Raw genomic sequence first — 21,740 nt, forward strand, 5'->3', positions numbered from 1 at the left:
GTATTCTGCCTGGTTCTTTATATAAAACATTTTAACCAATAGTGCAGCAACATATTCCTATAGCACATAAACATGTGCTCTTTAACCTTTTGTCATCAAACTTTAATGTCTGACTTTGAGTTGTAATCACAGCTGACATCATCAGGACACAGTTTACTAGAATCAAATGTGCTATTTTCCAGGAACTAAGATTCTGGTATTTCTTGGTATGATATATTCTCCATTTGTCTACTACTTTGTCGACACCCTCATAAGGAAGATATTTTAACAAAAATGCAATCTGGCATATATCTTCTATTGACCATTATTCACTTTTACTGATAGATGCAGTGTCTAAAAATCACAAAACAGTCTACTTTTCATTTGCAAGATGAACAGTACTTCGAATGCAGCCATAATGTAGAAATCTTTTGCACAAGAAAAAAAAAATTCATTTTTACACTCTCTGAAATTATTTTATTTCAAAAAAGAGATTCCAGTTTCTTTTGCACATCATGGCCAAAGTCAATGATTTTCAGGATGTTATATGTATTTTTCAAGTCTATCATATAACTTAGCATATACTTTTCAAGTCTATCATATAACTTAACTCTGCAATTACTTCAAGTTTAAAAAACATTCACATCATGCTAAGAATAAAGATGACATTTCATAAATATATAAATATGAGTAAAAAACGCTTCCTCTTGCATTAACTTTGTCATTCTGATAAATATTTGCATTACAGATTGCAGAAACCTCATTTCTGCTTCAAACAATTTTATAGGATGCTATGTATATGATCCAATCTCTCAGAACTGGGAACTGCTCAGTGAGATGCACAGCGGGTTTTCTAGGGTAGGTACCCCCTATTAGGTAGGTCAATTATGTACCCCCCATAGTCTTTTACACACTCAATTCTCTCAAAGTAGAATACTTGAACAAATAGAAAATGTCTGTAGAGAAAGTTTCAAGATTTTACCAAATGATTCAAGAGCTTTAGAAAAGATATTGTGGCATTATGGATACTACAGGTACCAACATAAACAAAAGAGTCCCTCATTATTATTGCCTTACTGTCCTTACTTAATTTCTTATTATATGTTTGTCAATGTGGACATTAATTATTAACAGGACAATTATACTGGTGTTAAGCTTTTTACACAAGAATTGAGGAAAAAGTTCTTAAAGAAAGTCTGTTTTCTTTAAGAACTTTTTCCTCAATTTTTGTGTAAAAAGCTTAACACCAGTATAATTGTCCTGTTAATAATTAATGTCCACGTTGACAAACATATAATAAGAAACATTTTACACATTTTATTTGTTCAAAAAAAAAGGGCTAAAAAAGCCTACTCTATCTGCTTTACCCCCAGACCTCATACAATCATACAAGTTCTTGTTGGCCCTGCTCTTACAGCAACTTTAAATATGAAGTTCTTTTTATTTTTTTAATTTTACTTATTTTAAATTTAAGTAAAGGAATGATTTATAATTTACCATTGTAATTTATTTATATACACACATGTTTTATCTTTACCTTATAATTTTAATTTTTATATATTACAAAAATTTCATAAATTTTATACATGTATTTTATTGCTTTTATTTTTGGTCATGTGTTTTATGTTATGTTTATATTGCTGAGGTAATAGTCACATGCCATATAGCATTACTTAATAAGCCTTAATAAATAAACCTGAAATGTAAACATAAATTTGATTATTGAAGACTTCAGTTGCAAAGATAGAATATGTTTTACTTTGTCATGAGTTCACATAAAATTTAATAAATAATTTAATGTAAATTTTATAAATTTTTCTTTTTTTACAATATTGTTTGACTATTTTTATTTCTCAAAATGTTTATATTACTTAAAAAAATAAATAAATAAAACCTGCTATTTCCAAGGTTTATATCTTTATCATACTAGCATTTTTGGGTTCCTACAACCCATCTTCAGAGATGTTAATAGGCAAAAATGAAAAAAAATCATATATTTGGTAAAAGTAATCTTTTTTTTTTTTTTTCTAAACAAATAATTTGATACAGGCATTATAAATTTTTATCATTAAATTTTCAAATTTTCTGCTGTTATTTTTTTTTACAAATTTTTAAAATAATTCTATTTGATGTTTATAGAAATTTGCAAATTTATTCAACGTTTTAAAAAATAAAAAATTATCATCATATAAGAAATTCTTGCATACTTATATTTACCTGCAACTGTAAAAGATTCATAATTATCTTGTGCTTGTTTTGTACGTTCATCTGCTTCTCTTCTTATATTACGAATCATTTCAACAGTTGGTTGTATAAATGGATAAAGCAGTTCACGGATTTCTTTTCTATTTTCTTTCAATTTTTCAAATGCATTTCTATAAAATTCTTCCTGCAGTATCATAAATTTATATAAGATGCCAAATATAATCAGTTCAATATAAAATAAATTTCATTAAATACCTGTTTCTTTGATTGTTTTCTTAAAGATTTAATAAGAACATTTATAGGATGATTGCGATCTTTCACTATAGCTTCTATTTTTTCTGATAGAAGAACAAGCCTAGGATGAAGTTTCTCTGCTATTTCCATTGAAAATTTTAAATCTTCATATCCTTTGAGTGAAATTGTGAAAGGTGATAATAATTTCAATGCAAATGCAAGATTTTCTTTTACTTCTTCTGGTTTATCCTAAAATTTCCCAACACTTGGTTATTTTAAAACATTTTTAAATTATTGGGATAATAAAACATTACTAAAGTATATTAGTATGAATATATGATTATATGTTGTTGAAGCATACTTTTAATTAGTTAATAATTATATTTAGTTATAAACAAGGTTCTAATTTTTTTCTTTAACCTTTATCAAAATTGCATAAATAACTAAATGCTTACTGTATGAACATGAGTTCCTACAATAGAAAATCCACTTCCATCTCTTGCAATATCTGTTCTGTATTTAATATTCTTAAATCCATCTTCAGGAACTTCAATATTTAATTCCATATATGGAGTACTTGTGAGTTTAGACGAATAAGTTATTTCATAACTAGGCAATACATCTGTCTGTCAGTGAATATACAATATTTTTAAGTAAAATAATAAATTTGAATAATTTGATAAATTTCAAATTATATACAAAATATAAATAAACAAAATCAATATTGTATTAAAATAGAATTTTAAAAAAATTGAGTATATAATGAATAAATTTCCCAGGAAAGTAATAAATAATATAAAAGTCGGAATTTTCTTTAAAATAAAAGGATTAAAATTGTAAAAAATCATAAAAATTTATCATAGAATTTAGAATAGAAGAAATTAAAAAAGAGATAATCAAGAGCGATTTAGGATTTAAAAGTTGTTTTGTGTTAGAGAAAAGTAAATGCAGAGGGGATAATACAGTGAATAATGCCTAAAGTTTCTCAAGATGTAAAGAGAAAAAAGAGAACAAAGAAAGAACAAGTTTAATATTTTAAAGATTTGAAGATGTTTGAAAATAAGTTGTTCTAAATAGAATATTTCCTGAGGCGGTTGATGATGAGAAATTAAATCATTTTAAAAACATTTTGACTGTTAAAAACAAATAGCTTTTTGATTTAAGGTTTGTTGTGTATTGACAAAGAATATAACATTATATGGTTAGGAACTTGATATGTATGCAAGACATTTCAAAATTATCCATATACAGGGTGTCTGTTAAACATTTCAGAACTTCTAAGAGAGGTAGGGTGTATCCTGACGACTCGAAATCATATAGCAATGCAGGGTCGGAAATGCTTTCCTGAAGTGGTGATGTACACAGAAACAGCTAACCTCTGGTGCACGCTTGCAAAGAAATTATGGCTGGGAATATGCCTCATTGGATATTGTTCTGCGTACAAGCACTGTGTGGCTAGCCCACTACAATCTGCAGCCCCGTACACCAAATGCATATCGGCTAACTCTGCTTCCTTGTGCGAAATGACAATTTCCTGCAAGAATGCTCGGAACTTTTGTGCAACGCCATCTACCACTTCAGAAAAGCATTTCCGACCCTGCATTGCTATATGATTCTGAGTCATCGGGATGCACCCTACCCATCTTAGAAGTTCTGAAACGTTTAACTGAGACACCCTGTATAGTTAAAATATTTATATCTGATGAACTATACAAATGACTTTTATAAATTTTTTCTCTTAAGTCTTGAAAACATACACACTTTTTTTTAGTTATTAATTTTTTGCAAATATCTATGAGAAAGATGGAGAATATGCAATTCTAAGATGTTACTAGAAATTTGAAAATCTCAAATCAAATTTATAATCAGAAACTAGAAACATTAAAAAATGTGTGAATCCTTGATAGCATTTTTAAATAATTATTATAATCAATGCTAAATGAAACAAAAGTTTCCTGATTGATGGAAATGAGAGAACTTGCTCTCTATCCTTCTAATCTCTTGACAGTCAAACCATTATGTCTTGCAAAGTATATTAATCACACCATAAAATGGAAAATGCCAACAATTTTTAATATTTTGAGGAATGATAAAGAGAAAGTAAATCATTTGCGTAAAAACAGAGTTTATAAAATTCCAATTTACAAAAAATTGATGGATCAATTGTTTGAGTATGTAGCATCAACTAACACTTGTGAGAAGATTAGATTGTATCACAGAGACATTAAGAAGTTGGAAAGAAAATACAAATGCCCTGGATAAAAAAATCATGTTTCCTGGGGGGCAATGCTGCAAGTCCTTAAAACTTTAAGAGCTGAAGAAATCCACTGTATAGAAGAAACATTCTTGATTTTTGAAAGAAGCTTAAAAACAACATAATTAATTGAGAGATTCAGGTCAATTAGCAACATCATGGAAATTTTAATTTTATTATTGATCTATTATGGTACTTACTACAATCTTCTATTGTAACTTCAACAATAGCTTTTTGTTTACACTTTTGCATTTGCAATCATACAATAACAATAGATCTATCAGGTTGTAAAGTTGAAATTTACAAATTTCAATTTTTTTATAGAAATGACTGAAAAAATGTTTTGAGACATTCAATGTGGATATATAAGTAGAGTAACCTAAGGGCATTTCATCACATATTTCATTGGAAATAGACACATCAGCAATTTTTGACAATATGAAATTCATTAGAACACATTCATTTACTATTGCTCTAACACCAATGTGGCCACAATGTAATGAAGGCTCACAATCTCATCTGTAAAGTGTTCATGGGTGAACAAAAGTCAACCAACTATTGCAAATGTCAAAGGGTTGATACTACTGAAGAAGGCATGATCTGCATTTGTTTGGTGTTATCATGATAAAGCTGCTTCCAACTAATATCACTATCACCAAAGAGCTGTACTGCAAACAACTGGATGGTTTGTACATCAAGATTAAAGAACTTCATCCAAAAATTGACAAAGTCCAATACTATCATGACAACATGCCAGCATATAGAGCAAAGATGACCTTCGAGAGACTGGTCAGTCTGGGCTAGGAGGTTCTGCTTCATCCATCTTACAGCCCAGAATTGGCACTGATTAACATCTATTTTGCACCCTGCAGAACCATATTACCAGTATGTAGTTCAATGACAATACATGATACTCAAGACTTTCTTCAAAGAAAAACCCCCAGTCATTCTATGCTCATGGGATTGAAAGTTTGCAGTTAAGGTGGTGAGATGTGATTGATATTGATAGTGATAATCTACAAGGATTAATTGTAATCATTGTTAAGTTACTTGTCAATAAAATTCATTCAAAATGTCTAAATTTTATTTTTATAACCTGATATTTCAGCATCGCTGTTGAGGAGTGTTGTAACTTAAAAGTACTAAGATGTTTTATGTTTTAAATTTAATTATTTCTCCATTAAAATATTGTTTTCTTATTTTTATTTGAAATTATATTAAATTAAAATAAATTAAAATGTAGAAGATATTTTTTTGATTCATAGGATAAAATGTGAAAGTTTATTTATAAATATTTCTAAGAAATGTGTAAATTTTACATATCAGTCAGAAATATATGTAAAATTTTTAATAATAGATGATAAGAATTTATTAATAATACCTTGCTCTTTATATGATATTTCTTATCATAAAATGGACCTTCAAAATCCATTCCAATTTTTCCTTCTGCATCTATATTAATAGCTGGGTGACTAAAATTCATTGTTTCCCATCCTTCTAAATGACGTTCAAGATAGAATACCTCTGAAACAAAATAATCAAAGAAAAGTAAAGTTAATAAATAATATTTTTAATACTTTAAATCTATATATAAAGAGTATTCCAATAATAATGAAACTCATGATGAGGATATTGAACAACAAGCATTGTAATCTGATATCCAAGATGACAACACAGCAATTTAAAATACTGACCATTAACATATATTTAGATAAGTTTCTATGTATAGCTTTGTTCAGTCATCCATTAGTTATCATTATTTTCAATTTGTATATATATATATATAATATACTATATAATATATTATAATATATTTAATCATATTTTGATCTAAACACAAGAATATGGTATCAATAACAAACAGCATCCAGAAAAAGGCATTTGAATCAATATTTTGAGGCTATTGGTTTGCTAAGACTAACATATTTTATTAAGAAGAGAATTATTTAAATACAATCCTACTTATTTTAAAAACGTTGTTTTTAAAATAAGTAGGAAAGGCAGGGTCATTACTTTTAGAATACTCTGTATTTCAGATTAATTTGAATTTACCTTAATTATTTATTATATTAAGAAAACCAAGACATTTAAATATCAAATTATAAGATAAACGAAGCAAAATTTAAGACTAGTGAATTGAAGAAATGTTCTTTGGCTTAATGATTTTAATTAGACTTACTGCTTAAAAACAGTTATTTCATTTTCAGGTCTATTTAGATCCAATTAAAAATACTGATTAATTCTATTTAGTTTTCAATTTGAATTCAAATATGAATCACATTTAAAATTATGAATTATGTTTCATTTGTAATACTATAATATTTTATATAAATTTAATTAGGCAAAATTACTTCATATACAATGGAAACTCAATTATCCAAAACCAAATTATCTCAAACTAAATATTATCCAAAATGATTAAAAAAAAAAAAGAATGTGTAACATTCCAACTCTCCATATAACTGGAAATCATTACTGTCCTGTATTCTCATTGTGGGTTCTGATAAACTTAATCTTGCATTGTTCCAATATTTTCAACATGCAGGGAACTAACTAAATGTGAAAAAGTGATTGTGACAATATTGTATATTGATGCCTTCTTTAATAAAAGATCATTTATGAAACTTTAAATGTATAGTGCTTGATATTATACCCAAAACAAAAACAAGAAAGTTTCTTGGATTGTTTGAAATTTCATTTATCTGAATCCATCAAATTCAGATAATTAAGTTTCCACCATATCTTATTTCATTTATGTGCAGTGTAAATACAACTTTAGTTTTAAAATTTTAGTTTAAAATAATGGCTACATTACTTACGACGAGTCTTAGAATTAAGCATATCCCATTCAGGTGAATTAGTATTTATGTTAATTTCCAAATTATAGGCTTTAGTTCTTGGTTTACATTCTAATAGAATTGTAGAATCAAAATTGTAAAATGAAGACTGGAAATCATGCTTCAGATCTATATATTCACACTTTTCCTTTTCACCCCATAGAAGGTTAAGATTATAGTCAGTTTTCTTCTCATTACCACGATAAATAGCATCATTATGCATTACTAAAGTTTTAACCCAATCGTGCTTAGAACCTGTCACAGTTTTAATTTCTCTTCGGATATTAGCTAATGTATCAACTCCTGTAAGTGATAATTCAGATCCTACGGGTGTCTGGTGGTTACTTTAATAAAAGAATATTAAATTAAAAATGTTAATGCAAGTATTAGGAAAAATATTATATTTAAATTTTAAAATACAGAATATAATAGTTATCATAATAACTTAAATTTTTATAAATTATTCATAAAACAACATAAAACAATTGTAATTATTATCTTTTATAAAATATAAAACATATTTTTCAATAAAAAGATAATTCCTTATTCTTTAAATTTAATCTTAAACATAAATCACATGATTAATCCAGTGATTTAGATGTAAGGCTAGCTATATTATAGAATTTGACTTTTGATTATATTCTATAACTTAAAGATAAATAATTCTTCAGAATTTTTTACCTTCAGTATAAAATTAAATATCATATCTTATATACAATGTAATTCAGATTCTTTTTCATAATATTAATGTTTCTAAATCTGCAATATTAATTGTAAATTGTAACATTTAAGACAAACTAATGTTTATATTTCAGTATCTATATTTATCAAATATCTTTGGATTGTGACAGTCTGATAAATTTCAAGTGAAAATATTTAGCTTGAATTATAAGATCAATCTAAAAAACTTACAAAATAGTAATTATATTAAGAATTACACTTTAGAAGTCTTGTTCTTAAAGCATTTCAAATAAGATGTTTCGATTTATATCAAGACTGATATAATGAAAAATATGCTTTAAAAATTTTTTTAGTTAATTAAAATGATTTGTAATCAAAATAAACATTAGAACAGTTTTTAGAACAGCTTGTGCTCAAAAATTTAACAATAATTCTCTCAGAAACATGGAAAGAATCCATCATATTTTCACTGACTTGTTTATAAATTATATTTAACAATAATTTTATTGTTTTTATATTACTCTCTCTTAAACTATTTGTTCTCTAGAATTAAACTAATCTGTGTGTGTCACCATTTAATTTGATAAAAATTTTATTTTATAATGTAATTTTATTATTTACAGTATTTTTCATAAAGAAAAATGAAATATTTTTTAATAAAGTGCTAAACAGTGTTTATAGATTATATGATGATAATTTTGAGAGATCTGAAAGAAGAAAAGAATAATTGAAAAAAATGTCAGAAAATTATTTGAATATATGCATATATTCAAATAATGGTTGAAATTATAAATTTAATATATATTAAATTATAAGCAAATATTAATTAGATAAATGTAACAATTTTTGGTCATTTTTTTCACTTAAAAAACATGAATTATGAATTTAATATATATTAAATTAATTTAATCATATATTTATATATATTAAATTCATAATTCATGTTTTTTAAAAGNCTGAAATCGCACCAAGCACAATCTTCGAGACACCGCTCGATCGTCAGTGTTTTCTGTATTGTATTGTATTGTGTTATTGTATTGTGTACCTATTACACCTGTGTATTTTACCTTTATATTATAATTAATTATGTATTTTGTAACACCTATATCTATCTGTATCTTTATTATTGTAATTTGTTATCACCGGGTAGTGCTCACTGCGGAACCCGGCATGTACCATTGTGTGCGTTAATAAAGAAAGAAATGAAATGAATGAATGTCTTTGTTTAGTAATAGATTCCTTAATATTGTTTTTGAATGAGATAAAGAAACATAGAGTTAACCAATTTTACTCTTATGTTTTCCTCTAAACTTTTTTTGACAAAATAGTGAGTCTTTTTAATCCCACATTAATAAATCAAAGATGAATTGTATGTATATTAGTTAGATGAGCAATAACACTTTCTAAATAATGGGATCATTATATCATTACTTCTGATTGGATAATTGAATGTCATGTGGCCACTACAGAAAAATTTTTAAAAAGATTGGTTATAGAAGTAACGTAATGCAACAATCTTTTTTAAAATTTAAATTTTAAATTTAATGAAGTAAGTTTAAAATATACCATTTGCCAAAATATTTAAAAATGAACTAAATGAGATCAAATGTCACTGCAACATAAGTGCAATTACTAATCCTAAATCAATAAAAAGCTTATTCTATAGCTAATATTTCCACAAAATAAGTAGCCTATACTTTCTATCAGAACATAAAACTAATATAACCAAAATTCCATCTGAATTGGACAAAAATTGCAGAAGTTATATGGAAATCACACACACACACACAATGGCTTTTACATTATTAATTACTTTGTATTAGAAAAATTTTGGTATTAAACATGTTATTATTGAAAAAATATATGAACCATTGAAAGCAAAAGTAACTATGTTGATGCTCACTTTCGGTTCCTGACAACATTATTTATATGTTTGCTGTAAAGAAATAGGAATATTTACATTGTTTACCGACTACAATTTCTCAATATAGACAAAAAGTGACTTACACTGCTTTCACTTTCAATAACTCATATACAGGAATCCTTGTTAATTCAAACTCAGATAGTTTGAAATCCCATTAGTTCATAATTGTACTTTTATTGTTAAGGAATTCAGTTAGTTCAAAATATGGCCACTTTGTAATTTGAAGTGAAAATTCTGTCTGAACTGTGGTAGGCATATGTTAACTTGTTCATTTAGATTGAAGTACCTCCATGCTATAAGAGAATAACAGACCAAGAACAACTCTAATCTGGTCAATATGACTGCTTTTACAGTAACACATTTCCAAATGTTACCTTACCCATGGACTACCCTTGTTTTTCTTCTTATCTCATAAAATATGGCTGGGTTTCAGAATTGCAAGATTGGGCTACAAGTAGATAATTGAGATATTTGTAGAGTTTTAGACTTTTGGACAACTTACTACTTTTTGGGCAACTTTAAAAATAATTTGGACTACATTTCAAAGAATTCTGCTTTACTTTTTATAAAACCTATCTGGGACCTATGAGGTTCTCACCAGACAGGTGCTGTTTACCTGCAGTTTATTTATACTATTATTATTAACTAATGATAATAGTGCTCTGTATAAGTAGCCATATTCTATTTGCTTAATAAATTACATCAGTTACATGGCATTTGGCATGTTATAGAGAAATATGTAAATCATGGATAATTCAAAATTGATGTTGCAAATATTTTTCTTCTGAATTTTGAACTAATGAGGATTTCCTGTATTTATTCATGGATGTCTGTAACACATCACTATCTATTCCAGAAAAAGTATTTATTGTTTATGCCACTTCCAGGAATGCATCACCAGCATAAAATGTGAGCAACCTGCACTATCAATGTATATTTTATATCATATATATATTACTTACATTCCAAAAATGTCAAATGAGCGTGGTTTATCTTCATACACCCTTAATAAATGGCCTTTTACAGTTACTGATTCTTCTTTATTTTCATTTGGAAACTTTAAGGAAGCATCTATGACTGTTTCAACTCCTGGATAACGTTGATCTTTATTTCTGATGTAATCAGTTTCACGCAGTTTTTGTGGTAATAACTGATTTTCTACATGTTTGTGCTTCATATGTCCTTTATATTTTATGTGTACTTCTTCTAAATCAAAATTATCCAATTGAATTGGCACACCAACCTAAACAGTTATTATTAAAGAGGAATGTTACTTTATGTCTTCATATAATCAATAAAATTTTTTGCACTTATTCATTCTTTAATAAAGAATAAATAAATGTAGTACTTACGTATGATTTTCCTTCTTCAGTTTTTGGAACCATTCTATATCTAGTATACACAGCTGAAGAAGAACTTTCAGAATCACTAATTTCTCTTTCTGCTTGAATATCCCAAGAATATCTTGGAATTACAAGTTTAAATTCATGTGCACGTTTCCAGGTTCCTCTAGCATTGAATTCTGATCGGTGATATGATCCATTGATGAATGACTACATCAAAACAAAAATTGGATTATCTGAAGTGATTTTAACAGTACATTATAATATATTTAAAATAATTTTTAAAATAAGTTTTAAATAATTTCACTTTAAATTATTTTAAAACAAACTTATTCTGAAGATTTAATTTTTTATAAACACAAAATCAAATTACAGAAGCATTTCATTATTGAAATTTTAATCATTTGAAATAATCCTAACAGCAAAGAAAACTGTTATAAATACATTTATAATTAATTATCAATACTAAATTATTCAGCATTAATTTTAATTCAGAAAGTGAATTATTTCAATGAGTTATTCAGGATTGAGATTTGCAAACTTTTCAACAATACTTTTAATGTGTTGTACAAATTTTATTTTGATTTTTGACTGCAATACTGAAGACAATTTGATCTGAGAAAAAATTACACAATTCTCCTCTACCTTTCAAAAGTACAATACAATCTTGGTAATCTGGCCATTTGATATTTTGAAAATATTTAGTAATCCAATACTAGTTGACTCTTGAGAGTTACTGGCATTGTTGCCAAATGCTCTAATGGGAAGCTTGTTGACATATAAGCTTCCCATTAGTTAAAACTGCAGTTCCCACTAAATTTGAACATCTTCCTTCTAAATATGGCATAATGCACTCCTCAAAAGTGAAATCACAACACCACAAAGGAATGTGCGTAGCCATATGCATATTGCAGGACTGGTAGAGGTGAAAGAGCTAAGCAAACAATTAAAAGAACAAAGATATATAACAGATACTTGTTTATTCAGTAATAAATATGGCTCCAGAGGCAGTTATATAGGCATACTATCGATGAAGCAATTAATAGTTGCCTGAGGTATCCTTTGCCAAGCTGCATCTACTGTGGCACACATGTTGTCCATAGTATGTGGTGGTGGTCCTCAGTACACTTCACATCAGATGAGGTCCCACAAATGTTTGATGGGAGAAAGATCTGGCAAGGCTGCTGGCCAGGGAAGGATGTGAATTCTGTTCAAATTGGTGAAAGTTTGCTGTTTGACATGTGATAGGACATTATCTTACTGGAACACTGTGCCAAATGTGGCCTGCACCAGTGGCCGAACTACAGGCCCACAATTTGTGTGACATACTACTCTGTTGTCATACTACCAGAAATATGCACAGGGCTGTCTGCTGATTGAACATGATGCCTGGCATGACACTCGACAAAAATGGCTGGCATGTAACATTTCCCAGGATACTTCCAAACTGTCCACAGCTGTCATTCCTCCAAAGACAGAAGCAGGATTCATCCATAAGCACTACCTGATGCCATTCAGTGATCACGTTGCAATGATGAGGACATCATACTAGGCATGCATCCCTATGCTAAGAAGTTAATGGCACTCCCATTGCTATTTATTTATTTAGCATATGGCTACATATCTAGTTAGTAAAAAGAGCAAAAAAACACAAATTACAAATGTAAATCTAAATCAAAAACATAGTTCAGAGCACTTTCAGTCACAATCAGGAAATCTCTCAGTTTCCCAGACAGAATCTTATTGTACTATCTTCCAAAATATGACATATAGTCTGTCTTTCAGCACCACAATCACACTGTGGGGATGCAACATTTTTTCATTTAAAAAGATTGTCTCTGCATATCCCATGTTTTGTCTGATTCTATTCAACATACTCTAAAAATTCATGGATAACTCAAAACCAGGTGCTTGCTTTGCAATACAAGGGAATTGTTGACTTTCCATTGGAGAGACATCGACCCATAGCCTTTTCCAAGATTCAGTAAGGTTGAAATTGCTGGAATTCAAGGACTTAGCTCTTAAAAGAGAGAATGTCTCGATTTAAGTTGATTTATGTTGAGGTCATTGATATCCTGATGAATTGGAAGTTGTGGATTGCACAATATTTTCCTATATTCCCTGAGCAGAGCATCATTCCTTCGGAGTACAGGTGGAGGATATGACTCAAAATAGGTAACCAATCAATAGGAGTAGATTTAAATTAATAGTACCTGTTATGATGTGCAGGGTATTATTTAATTGGGTGTCTAGTTTTTAATGTGAGCACTGTTCATCCATACTGGTGCACAGTATTCCGCTGCAGAGAAAACTAAGCCAAGAGCAGAGATTCGTAAGGTAAACACTGAAGACAGTGCCGGCCCGAGGCAAGTTTTAGGATGGAGCGAGATCCTATTATGGCGCCTCCCTTGGTTGCCCTTAATTTATATCCTTTAATTTTCTTTACCACTGAGGCGCCCCCTAGGACTTAGCGCCTGGAGCGTCTGCTCCGTTCGCCCTATGGTAGGGCCGGCTCTGACTGAAGAGCCCCATGTAGTTCCACATAACTTTTGGAGGATGTTGTTTCTGGTATTGACCTTGACAGCAAGATTCATCAGATGTGTTTTTAATGACAGAGTCCTGTCCAAAGTGACACCAAGATATTTCAACTCCCATTGCTGGTTGCCATGCATGCAGTCTGACTTCATGCAACCTGTTGTGAATGGTTTTGGGTGGATACAGATGCACTCATTGACAGCAACAGGACTTGTTCATCATGTGCTGTGGCAAAGAGGTCTCAATGGGCTATTCGGCAAATCTGTGTGCTATGTCATGTGCCAGTGCAATCCACTCCATCTTCAGTGTGTTTGCAGATGTTACTACATCCTTTGCATCACACATCACTGGATGGTACTCATGTTGTGCCTAACATGTGTGGCAACTGCATATATTGACAAATTGAGGTTGCAAACCTCTAGGACACAGTCTTGTTCCCCAGCCATTAGCTGTAGTATTCAGCTCGCTGTTGCCTCAGACATTTTCTATGTTTTTTCGAAAGTTTGACTGCTGTGAACTATTGCTAATAGCATTTAAGGCCCAAGCTGGCTGCTGGTTTTTCTAGTCCAAATGTACCACATGACCCAATGTATACACAAACTTAATCATTTGCATATCTCTGTCACCTCTACCAGTCCTGAAATTTTCATGTGGCTATGTGCATGCCTTCATGGTATTATGATTTCACTTTTAAGGAGTGTATTAAAGAATGTCAGGTTTTTCATCTTTGGCTGCTCAAAAACATTCAATGTCTTATAATAAAATACAGTATAAATATAAAAATCAGTACACTAAAATTTCCCTCAAAAGTTCTGTACCTTTCACTAAATTTCCCACAGTTGCTTCAATTTCCCACTGAACTTAACTTGCAACATGCTTACTTACAACAGCAGCACACTTGAATGTTTTGATCAATAGTCCAACTTGCGTTTGTGACTCTACACTGACAAATTCATTTATGTGTCATTAAATTCATCTTACTTCCAATAATTGAGCAATCTCCTTAATCCAATACTGTTTCAATACCAGATATGTCAGATTATGAAAATTGTACTGTACTTACTTAAAAATGATGAAATTTATAGTTAAAAAACATTCTATATGAAAACCTTATATATAATATTAGAAATATTTTATATATCATAATATTATATATGTAAATATACACAATTTGTGAATCTTATACTTAGTTTTGTCTATAATTATAATATTTCATATTCTCAATATTGTTACTGAAGAAGTCAAAATTGTTTGTTTCAGTACTAAATTTAGTCAATTTTTCATTCATTAGTCTAATATGTATGAAAGGTATCTACTATATATAATTAATTATATTACTTAATATATCCACTGACACAATAGGAGAAACAAGTCACAATGTGATCAACATTTTCAAACATACATTTATCTTTCACATGAAAGGACGTAAAATAATTTTAAAATTATTATTTAAATTAAAATTCTTAATATAACTATAATTAAATCCATACTTAAAACAAATTGTTACTATTCAGTTGTAAGAATATTAAAATTTTAACAAGATAATAGATATATTATATACTTATTTAAAGTTAAATTTAAAATAATTGAAGTACATTAAAATTACATTAGCTTACCAAAAATTTACCACTTGGTTTTTCTAGAACAGTAGCATTAGCCTGAAGATGAAGATTTTCAGGTGTTTTCATTTTATGAGTCACTATTTCAACAGATCTCTTAGGAGAACTAAGTCTGCCAATTGAATGGCGATGGAAACGGTCCGACTCTCCCTTTTCTATTTCCAATTCTCCTTCAAAATGTAGCCAAGCTTTTTTATCTGTTTCCCACATTGAATCTGGAAGATATTTAGCTGGCCACTTCCATCCATCTGCTAAGCTAATTAATGACCAAAGAATTATTTTAAATTATTTTATAATTAATAAATGTATTTAAAAATATATAAAATTATTACTTTTCATATGTTAAAAGAGCTTCAGCCTTTTTTATACCATGATGAGTAAACAGTTTAGAGTTCCATCTATAAATATTATAAGGAGTTTCAAAATCAAGTGTTCTTTCTCGTGTGCTAGCTGCAAATTCTTTACTTTTTGCAGAACGTTTATGATGTCCTTTGTGTCCTTGATGAATGGGTTTTGATTCTGTTTGCTCATTTACCTAAATATAAAATTTCAAAATATATCCCTAAAATAATAAAAAATGTAGCCAAATGTTATAGTGATGTATCTTACCTTGTTAATAATAAAATAATAAATAATTTTTATTGTAAATTCATAAATGATGTTCATTTATTATCAAAATCAGATATCATTATCAAATAAAAATTTGCACGTAAATTCTTACATATCTATATGGTTAAAATGCAAATTTATAATATTGATATTTGTAATTATGATTTACAAAACTTGGCACCATAATTAAATAAGTATCAATCATACTGCTTTTTAAGCTTATAAAACTTAATTCCATTTTAAAAACATTGTTATCTTTATTACAATAACTATTCTTAACTGAAGATGGCTCAATGATTCAAAATGAGTCAAAAATGTTTTTAAAATAAAAATTAAGATTGGTACCTTAAAAAGCAGTATAGTCAATATTTCATATGTATAATTTATTTATTTATANAAAATTATATCCAATTTTCTATTTGAATTTTTATAAAAATATCTAAATTTAGATTTGATGGTTATACAAATCTTATAAAATAGAAATAATTTATCTGCTACATGCAACTATCACTTTAAATCTTCATTATGAAAATATCTCTAGATGCAATATCCAAGTTCACATTTCTTTTAATTCTGATTATTTTTTGATGTAGTAAAATTTTTTCAAAATGCCTACAGATTTTAATCTCAATGTTTGACAATGTCAGATTTTAAACTTAATGTCAAACATTGAGATTAAAATCTGTAGATAAAATGCTGTTGGTGTAGATTTATAAAATCTATATTTCTGTCAAAGACAATTAAATGTAATTTTTTAAGAAGAAATAAAATTCTAACATAATACAAAACAGAAAACAATTAATTTAGTGTTTGAAAAAATTTTGTAAAGTATAACATTTGAATTTTACTACATTTATACAAGATTTATTTTAATGTTTGTAATTCATAATTGTGTGAGCCTGCAGGCCTATCTACGGGCCTGAGTGGAGGAATGAGCGAATTTTGCACAAAATTACGACTTTTTAATTTAATTTCTTAATGCAATTGTTATTAAAAAAAACATTGCTCTAGAAGGGATCAGACGACATTCTCTCTAAACAAACGGAGAAGAATTTTGACAAGATGGCAAAAGGAAAACATTTAATTATGAAAGAGGGACAGCTGCTATTAAACATCATCGGAAGAAACCTATGCACGCACCTGGGAGTGAACTTTCGACATGTCAATAGTCGATCACATGATCATTTTCCCAGGCATCAAGCATAAAAGGTGGAGACACCGAAGTTCTGGGCAGTCGTCCCATACGATGTCCAAAGGAGGTGAATAGATTAATTAGTGCCCAATGACTAGGTGCCAAGTTCAGTGGACCTCCACAAATGGACTGTCCTGGCTCATGCAAGTCAACGATAAGAAGACCCACCATACAACTGCCAGTTCTCTTCGAATTCCTCTCTCTCCGATCGAACAAACGTCATCTAATTTGACCAATGAAGATTGAGGCATCTAAAGATTATTGTAAACTCTCTCTCAGTGGACATAGCGACAGAGCTAGGTCATTAGGTCAGCATGAGAGCTGATTAGAAACTTTTGTCAATCCCCTCCAGAGGAGTGTATATGTAACCTCATTTAACTGCATCTAACTTAGGCTTAGTTTTATGTATCATAGGTTTATTTATATAATAAATTCTTGTTGTTGTCTGTTAAAAACCTGTCTCCTGTCACTCCAAAACACGGACACTTGTCAACTTTCCCAACCCCCTTGCCACTCAGAAAAAAGCCATCCCAAAGACAAAGTGGGTGTTTTACCAACTCGACGATTAGAGGGCTCAGTTCCCTCACCCGTATTCTCACAATTGAATCTTCAATTTTTTAAAATCTTTTAAATTCTGCTTTATTTAAGAATATAATGTTTAGGAAGATGCATTAGTAAGTGCATGTCTACTGGGTCTTTTGATTCATCTTCAGAGAGATCATTTTGCAAAAGTGGCATTTTAAATTTATAATTTCAGATCCCAAATTTTAGAATCTATTGGAAAACCTGTACATTGAGAAGTACCTTTACATCATTTTCAGTTGCAAATGTCACTAATATTGTAATAATTTAAACTTAAATCATCAACTAGGACATATCTATTATTAGGACTTACTATACTGGCTAACTGGTACTACAAATTAAGTACACAAAGTCACAAAAGCAGTCTTTATTTATCACCTGAACACATACATGATAACTTTGTGTTTTGGACTTGTTGGTCCCATATTCAAAACACAAAGATATCGTATATGTGTTTAGGTGATAAATAAAGATTGTTTTCGTGACTTTGTTTACTTAATTTGCAGTACCAGTTATCCAGTATAGTAAGTCCTAATAATAGATATGTCCTAGTTGACGATTTAAGTTTAAATTATTAAGTTAAGGACATAAAGGCATATAAATTGTCACTAATACTGTGGTTGGTATGCCCTTTAGGATAGAATAACAGTGCTCCTTGATACTCATGTTAAGAGACTGAGCTGTTGCTCCAATGTAGATCCATTTCTTGTTGTCCATAATGGGGATAGAATACACCCCAGTAAATGTTACCTGTTAATAGGGTCTTTGGCATTTCTAACACCCAATTAGGAACTAGACCAATCTGAAATATCTGAAGAAATTTGAAATTTACAAAACTATTTTTTGGAATTCTGCAATAAATTACAGAGATTCCAAGACATTTTCTAAAGATGGAAGTCCATCTTTGAAGTAAATCTATAATTTAAGTCATATCTTTAAAATAGTATTTGTTTTACCTCATTATGATCTCAGCACTTTCCACCAATAAAATAATTATCCCATTTTGTTTAAAGATGTTCAAATTTTCACATATATGTTTGACTGCTTTTTAACTTGATGATGATGTTTTAAAATCATCAAAAATGTTTGCTTTTTGTTTTTATTCAGTAAAGTATATTTTTTGAGAGATATTACTGGAATCATTTTGTTATTTTGTGTAATTTTTAAAATCATAAATTGCTACAACAGATATAGTCATACAGTTATTTTTCTACAGTAAAGTCTGTGGATAAGAAAATACTCTGTATCTCCTTTACATTTTAACCTATAAATAATAATATATAAAATAGTTCATTTAAAAATAAAAGTAACTCACATTGTATTTCATTTCATATTTTTTATCAGCATGACACTGTAATAGCCAATAATGTTTTACTCCAGTTTCTACATGATCATCATTGTGAATTTTTGTACGATATGCAGTAAGAGCAAAATCTGGAAAGTCTTTATGAGTTACTCCAAGATTATATTCTTTAGTTTCAGAATTTACTTTTAGATCAATATTATATTCTCTTGTATATTTTGAACCTAAAATTTATTTAAAATTTCATTGATTAGATAATTTAAAACAGTGAATTATTGTCTAATATTTTTATAAATAAAAGAAATTTTGAAAATAACCTGGAGCACTATTTTTCAGTTTAATTTCAAATGAACCTTTTTCATTGTTCCGAGTAGTTATTTGTAGTGTACTATATTTTAATTCACTGAAAATAAAAAGTTTTTTTTATTAAATCAAAATTATGTCTGACAATTTTTAATTTTCATTAATTAGTTTTATTTCTGAAAGCTTTATATTTAGTTTACATAAATTAAATAGAAACTAAATTGTATATTTTTTAATTTGAAGATAATTACTTTAATATAAAGACACTTATAATGTCAAAACTGAAATAAAAATATGTAGAAATTTGACAAATTTCTGATATGTATTTTATGACTGCATTGTTGATATGTAAAACTATCAGAATATGCAGTAGCTAACAAAAATCTAGTTAAACCTACACTTTCATCGTGGATTGCATTGAAAAACCAATTATAAACATTTAACTTAAGATAAAATCATAGATTTTCAAATTAGAAATACTCTACATTAATACTTAGTTAAACTGCAAATAGTCTTAATCTAAAACATTTCTTCAATTAAAAGTTGTACGAAATAATGGATTATGATATATGTTATGCAAATGCTTGTGAATCATATAAAGCTAGGATTATCTGGCTAATGCTAACTTTATCCAAGTCTCTTGGTTAAAGTAAGTAACAATTTTTTCATTTTGAATTTTATCTACATAAACTGGATTATGACTTCTGACTGTGCGTAAGATTCCCATGAATCTTACTAAATAGCTTGAGAATAGTCCAATAATAGTGTCTGAGGAAGTAAATGGATACAAGGCTTAACACATTACACATTTATTTAACATATATCTTTGTATGTACAGAACAGGGCCAAAAGAGCAAGGTGCCCTTGGTTTCACAGCTTATATATTGGACAGCCAAGCTTTTGGGAGCTGCGCTTGATGCGCCCTTTACAAGTCATGGTAAGACATGACATGACATGACACTGTGCTACTGGTTCACATCAAGTAACATATTATGTTCAGAATTCTCATATGTATAGGTCTTCCACAAGTGCATTCCACAAGTAGAAGGCATTTGTGGAATCTGTATGCTGCTTCTCATGCATTTTTTCTTGTTTTCCCATAAAAATAATCATTTCTCAGTACTGTTCTTTAGTAAAAGGCATTACCACAGTGTTCAACCAATTAGTCAGATTGCATGATGATGGCTCTTTAATAGAGATGTCGAAAATGTATGATGCTACATGATTTGTCAGGATCAAATTTGCATATTGCCACAGAACTATAGTACAATTTATACATCTCTGTTGTGAATAAATGAATTTATTTTAATTTAACTATTAATTTATTTTATTGTAAACACTGCAGTAGACCTAATGCATCATATGCATATACTCATACAATGCTGGAAAAATCTCTTTTGCCCCTGGATAAATGTTAAAGTGAACATCTTGTATAATAACTGTAAAATTTTAGTCTGTTTTAAATATAGAAAAAGATATCTGTTTTCTGATAAAATGGGATAGTTATTGAATTATATTGTCAAACTGAATTTCACACACACACACACATACCCCCACACTAGTGTGTGTGTATGTGTGAAATGTGTGCAAGTCAACTAGAACATAAACAAAGGATAGATACTTATAATCCTAAAAATATACTAAAGAAAAAATTGAAAGTATTATGTTAAAAAACACTGAAAACAGAGATAAAGAGAGAATTTGAACAGGATTTCAACAAAAGAACATAATTCTTTTATTCGAGTTCTATTAAGAGCAGTTAATATATTTCACAGAACTTGATGAAATTTTAACTTTACAAACAATATACAATCTTAGTTCAATCCACCAACAAGATTTTAATGCAAGAAAACAAGTTTGTTTTTTGCACTAAAATCTTGTTACAGGATCAAACTAAGATTTTTTGTTGTTTGTAATGTTAACTTCAAGTTCTATTTTCATAATTTTTTTTATAGTCATACTTAATGAACAGAAATATGTATTAGGAAAAAGATTAGAACTTTTACATAAAGAAAACTTTCAAATATAAAAAAAGGAAGAAAATTAATTTTATAAAATACAAAAAAACTACTGAGGTGAAGTAGTAAACTTTCAACTTACACTGGTTGGACTGACTGACTTTTTTTTTTTGGACAAAATT

The 21,740-nt window shown here is 28.8% G+C and overlaps 1 protein-coding gene across 1 annotated transcript in view; it reads right to left on the reverse strand.

The window, feature by feature from the left end:
- Positions 1 to 2,114: 2,114 nt before the first annotated feature.
- LOC111620512 overlaps positions 2,115 to 21,740 on the reverse strand; it is a 65,705-nt gene continuing 46,079 nt past the window's right edge. The window contains exons 19-29 of the mRNA XM_023362439.1: positions 19,615 to 19,700; positions 19,310 to 19,521; positions 15,944 to 16,146; positions 15,609 to 15,867; positions 11,467 to 11,667; positions 11,077 to 11,357; positions 7,492 to 7,853; positions 6,054 to 6,196; positions 2,874 to 3,044; positions 2,440 to 2,667; positions 2,115 to 2,368 (exon numbers count right to left, since the gene is read on the reverse strand). Coding sequence (XP_023218207.1) covers positions 2,135 to 2,368; positions 2,440 to 2,667; positions 2,874 to 3,044; positions 6,054 to 6,196; positions 7,492 to 7,853; positions 11,077 to 11,357; positions 11,467 to 11,667; positions 15,609 to 15,867; positions 15,944 to 16,146; positions 19,310 to 19,521; positions 19,615 to 19,700 — 2,380 coding nt within the window. The 3' untranslated portion in view covers positions 2,115 to 2,134. The remainder of the gene's footprint in view (positions 2,369 to 2,439; positions 2,668 to 2,873; positions 3,045 to 6,053; positions 6,197 to 7,491; positions 7,854 to 11,076; positions 11,358 to 11,466; positions 11,668 to 15,608; positions 15,868 to 15,943; positions 16,147 to 19,309; positions 19,522 to 19,614; positions 19,701 to 21,740) is intronic.

Source organism: Centruroides sculpturatus, unplaced genomic scaffold (assembly GCF_000671375.1).
Source record: "Centruroides sculpturatus isolate CEXI.00-Female unplaced genomic scaffold, Cexi_2.0 scaffold265, whole genome shotgun sequence".
In the NCBI taxonomy this organism is placed as follows: domain Eukaryota; kingdom Metazoa; phylum Arthropoda; class Arachnida; order Scorpiones; family Buthidae; genus Centruroides; species Centruroides sculpturatus.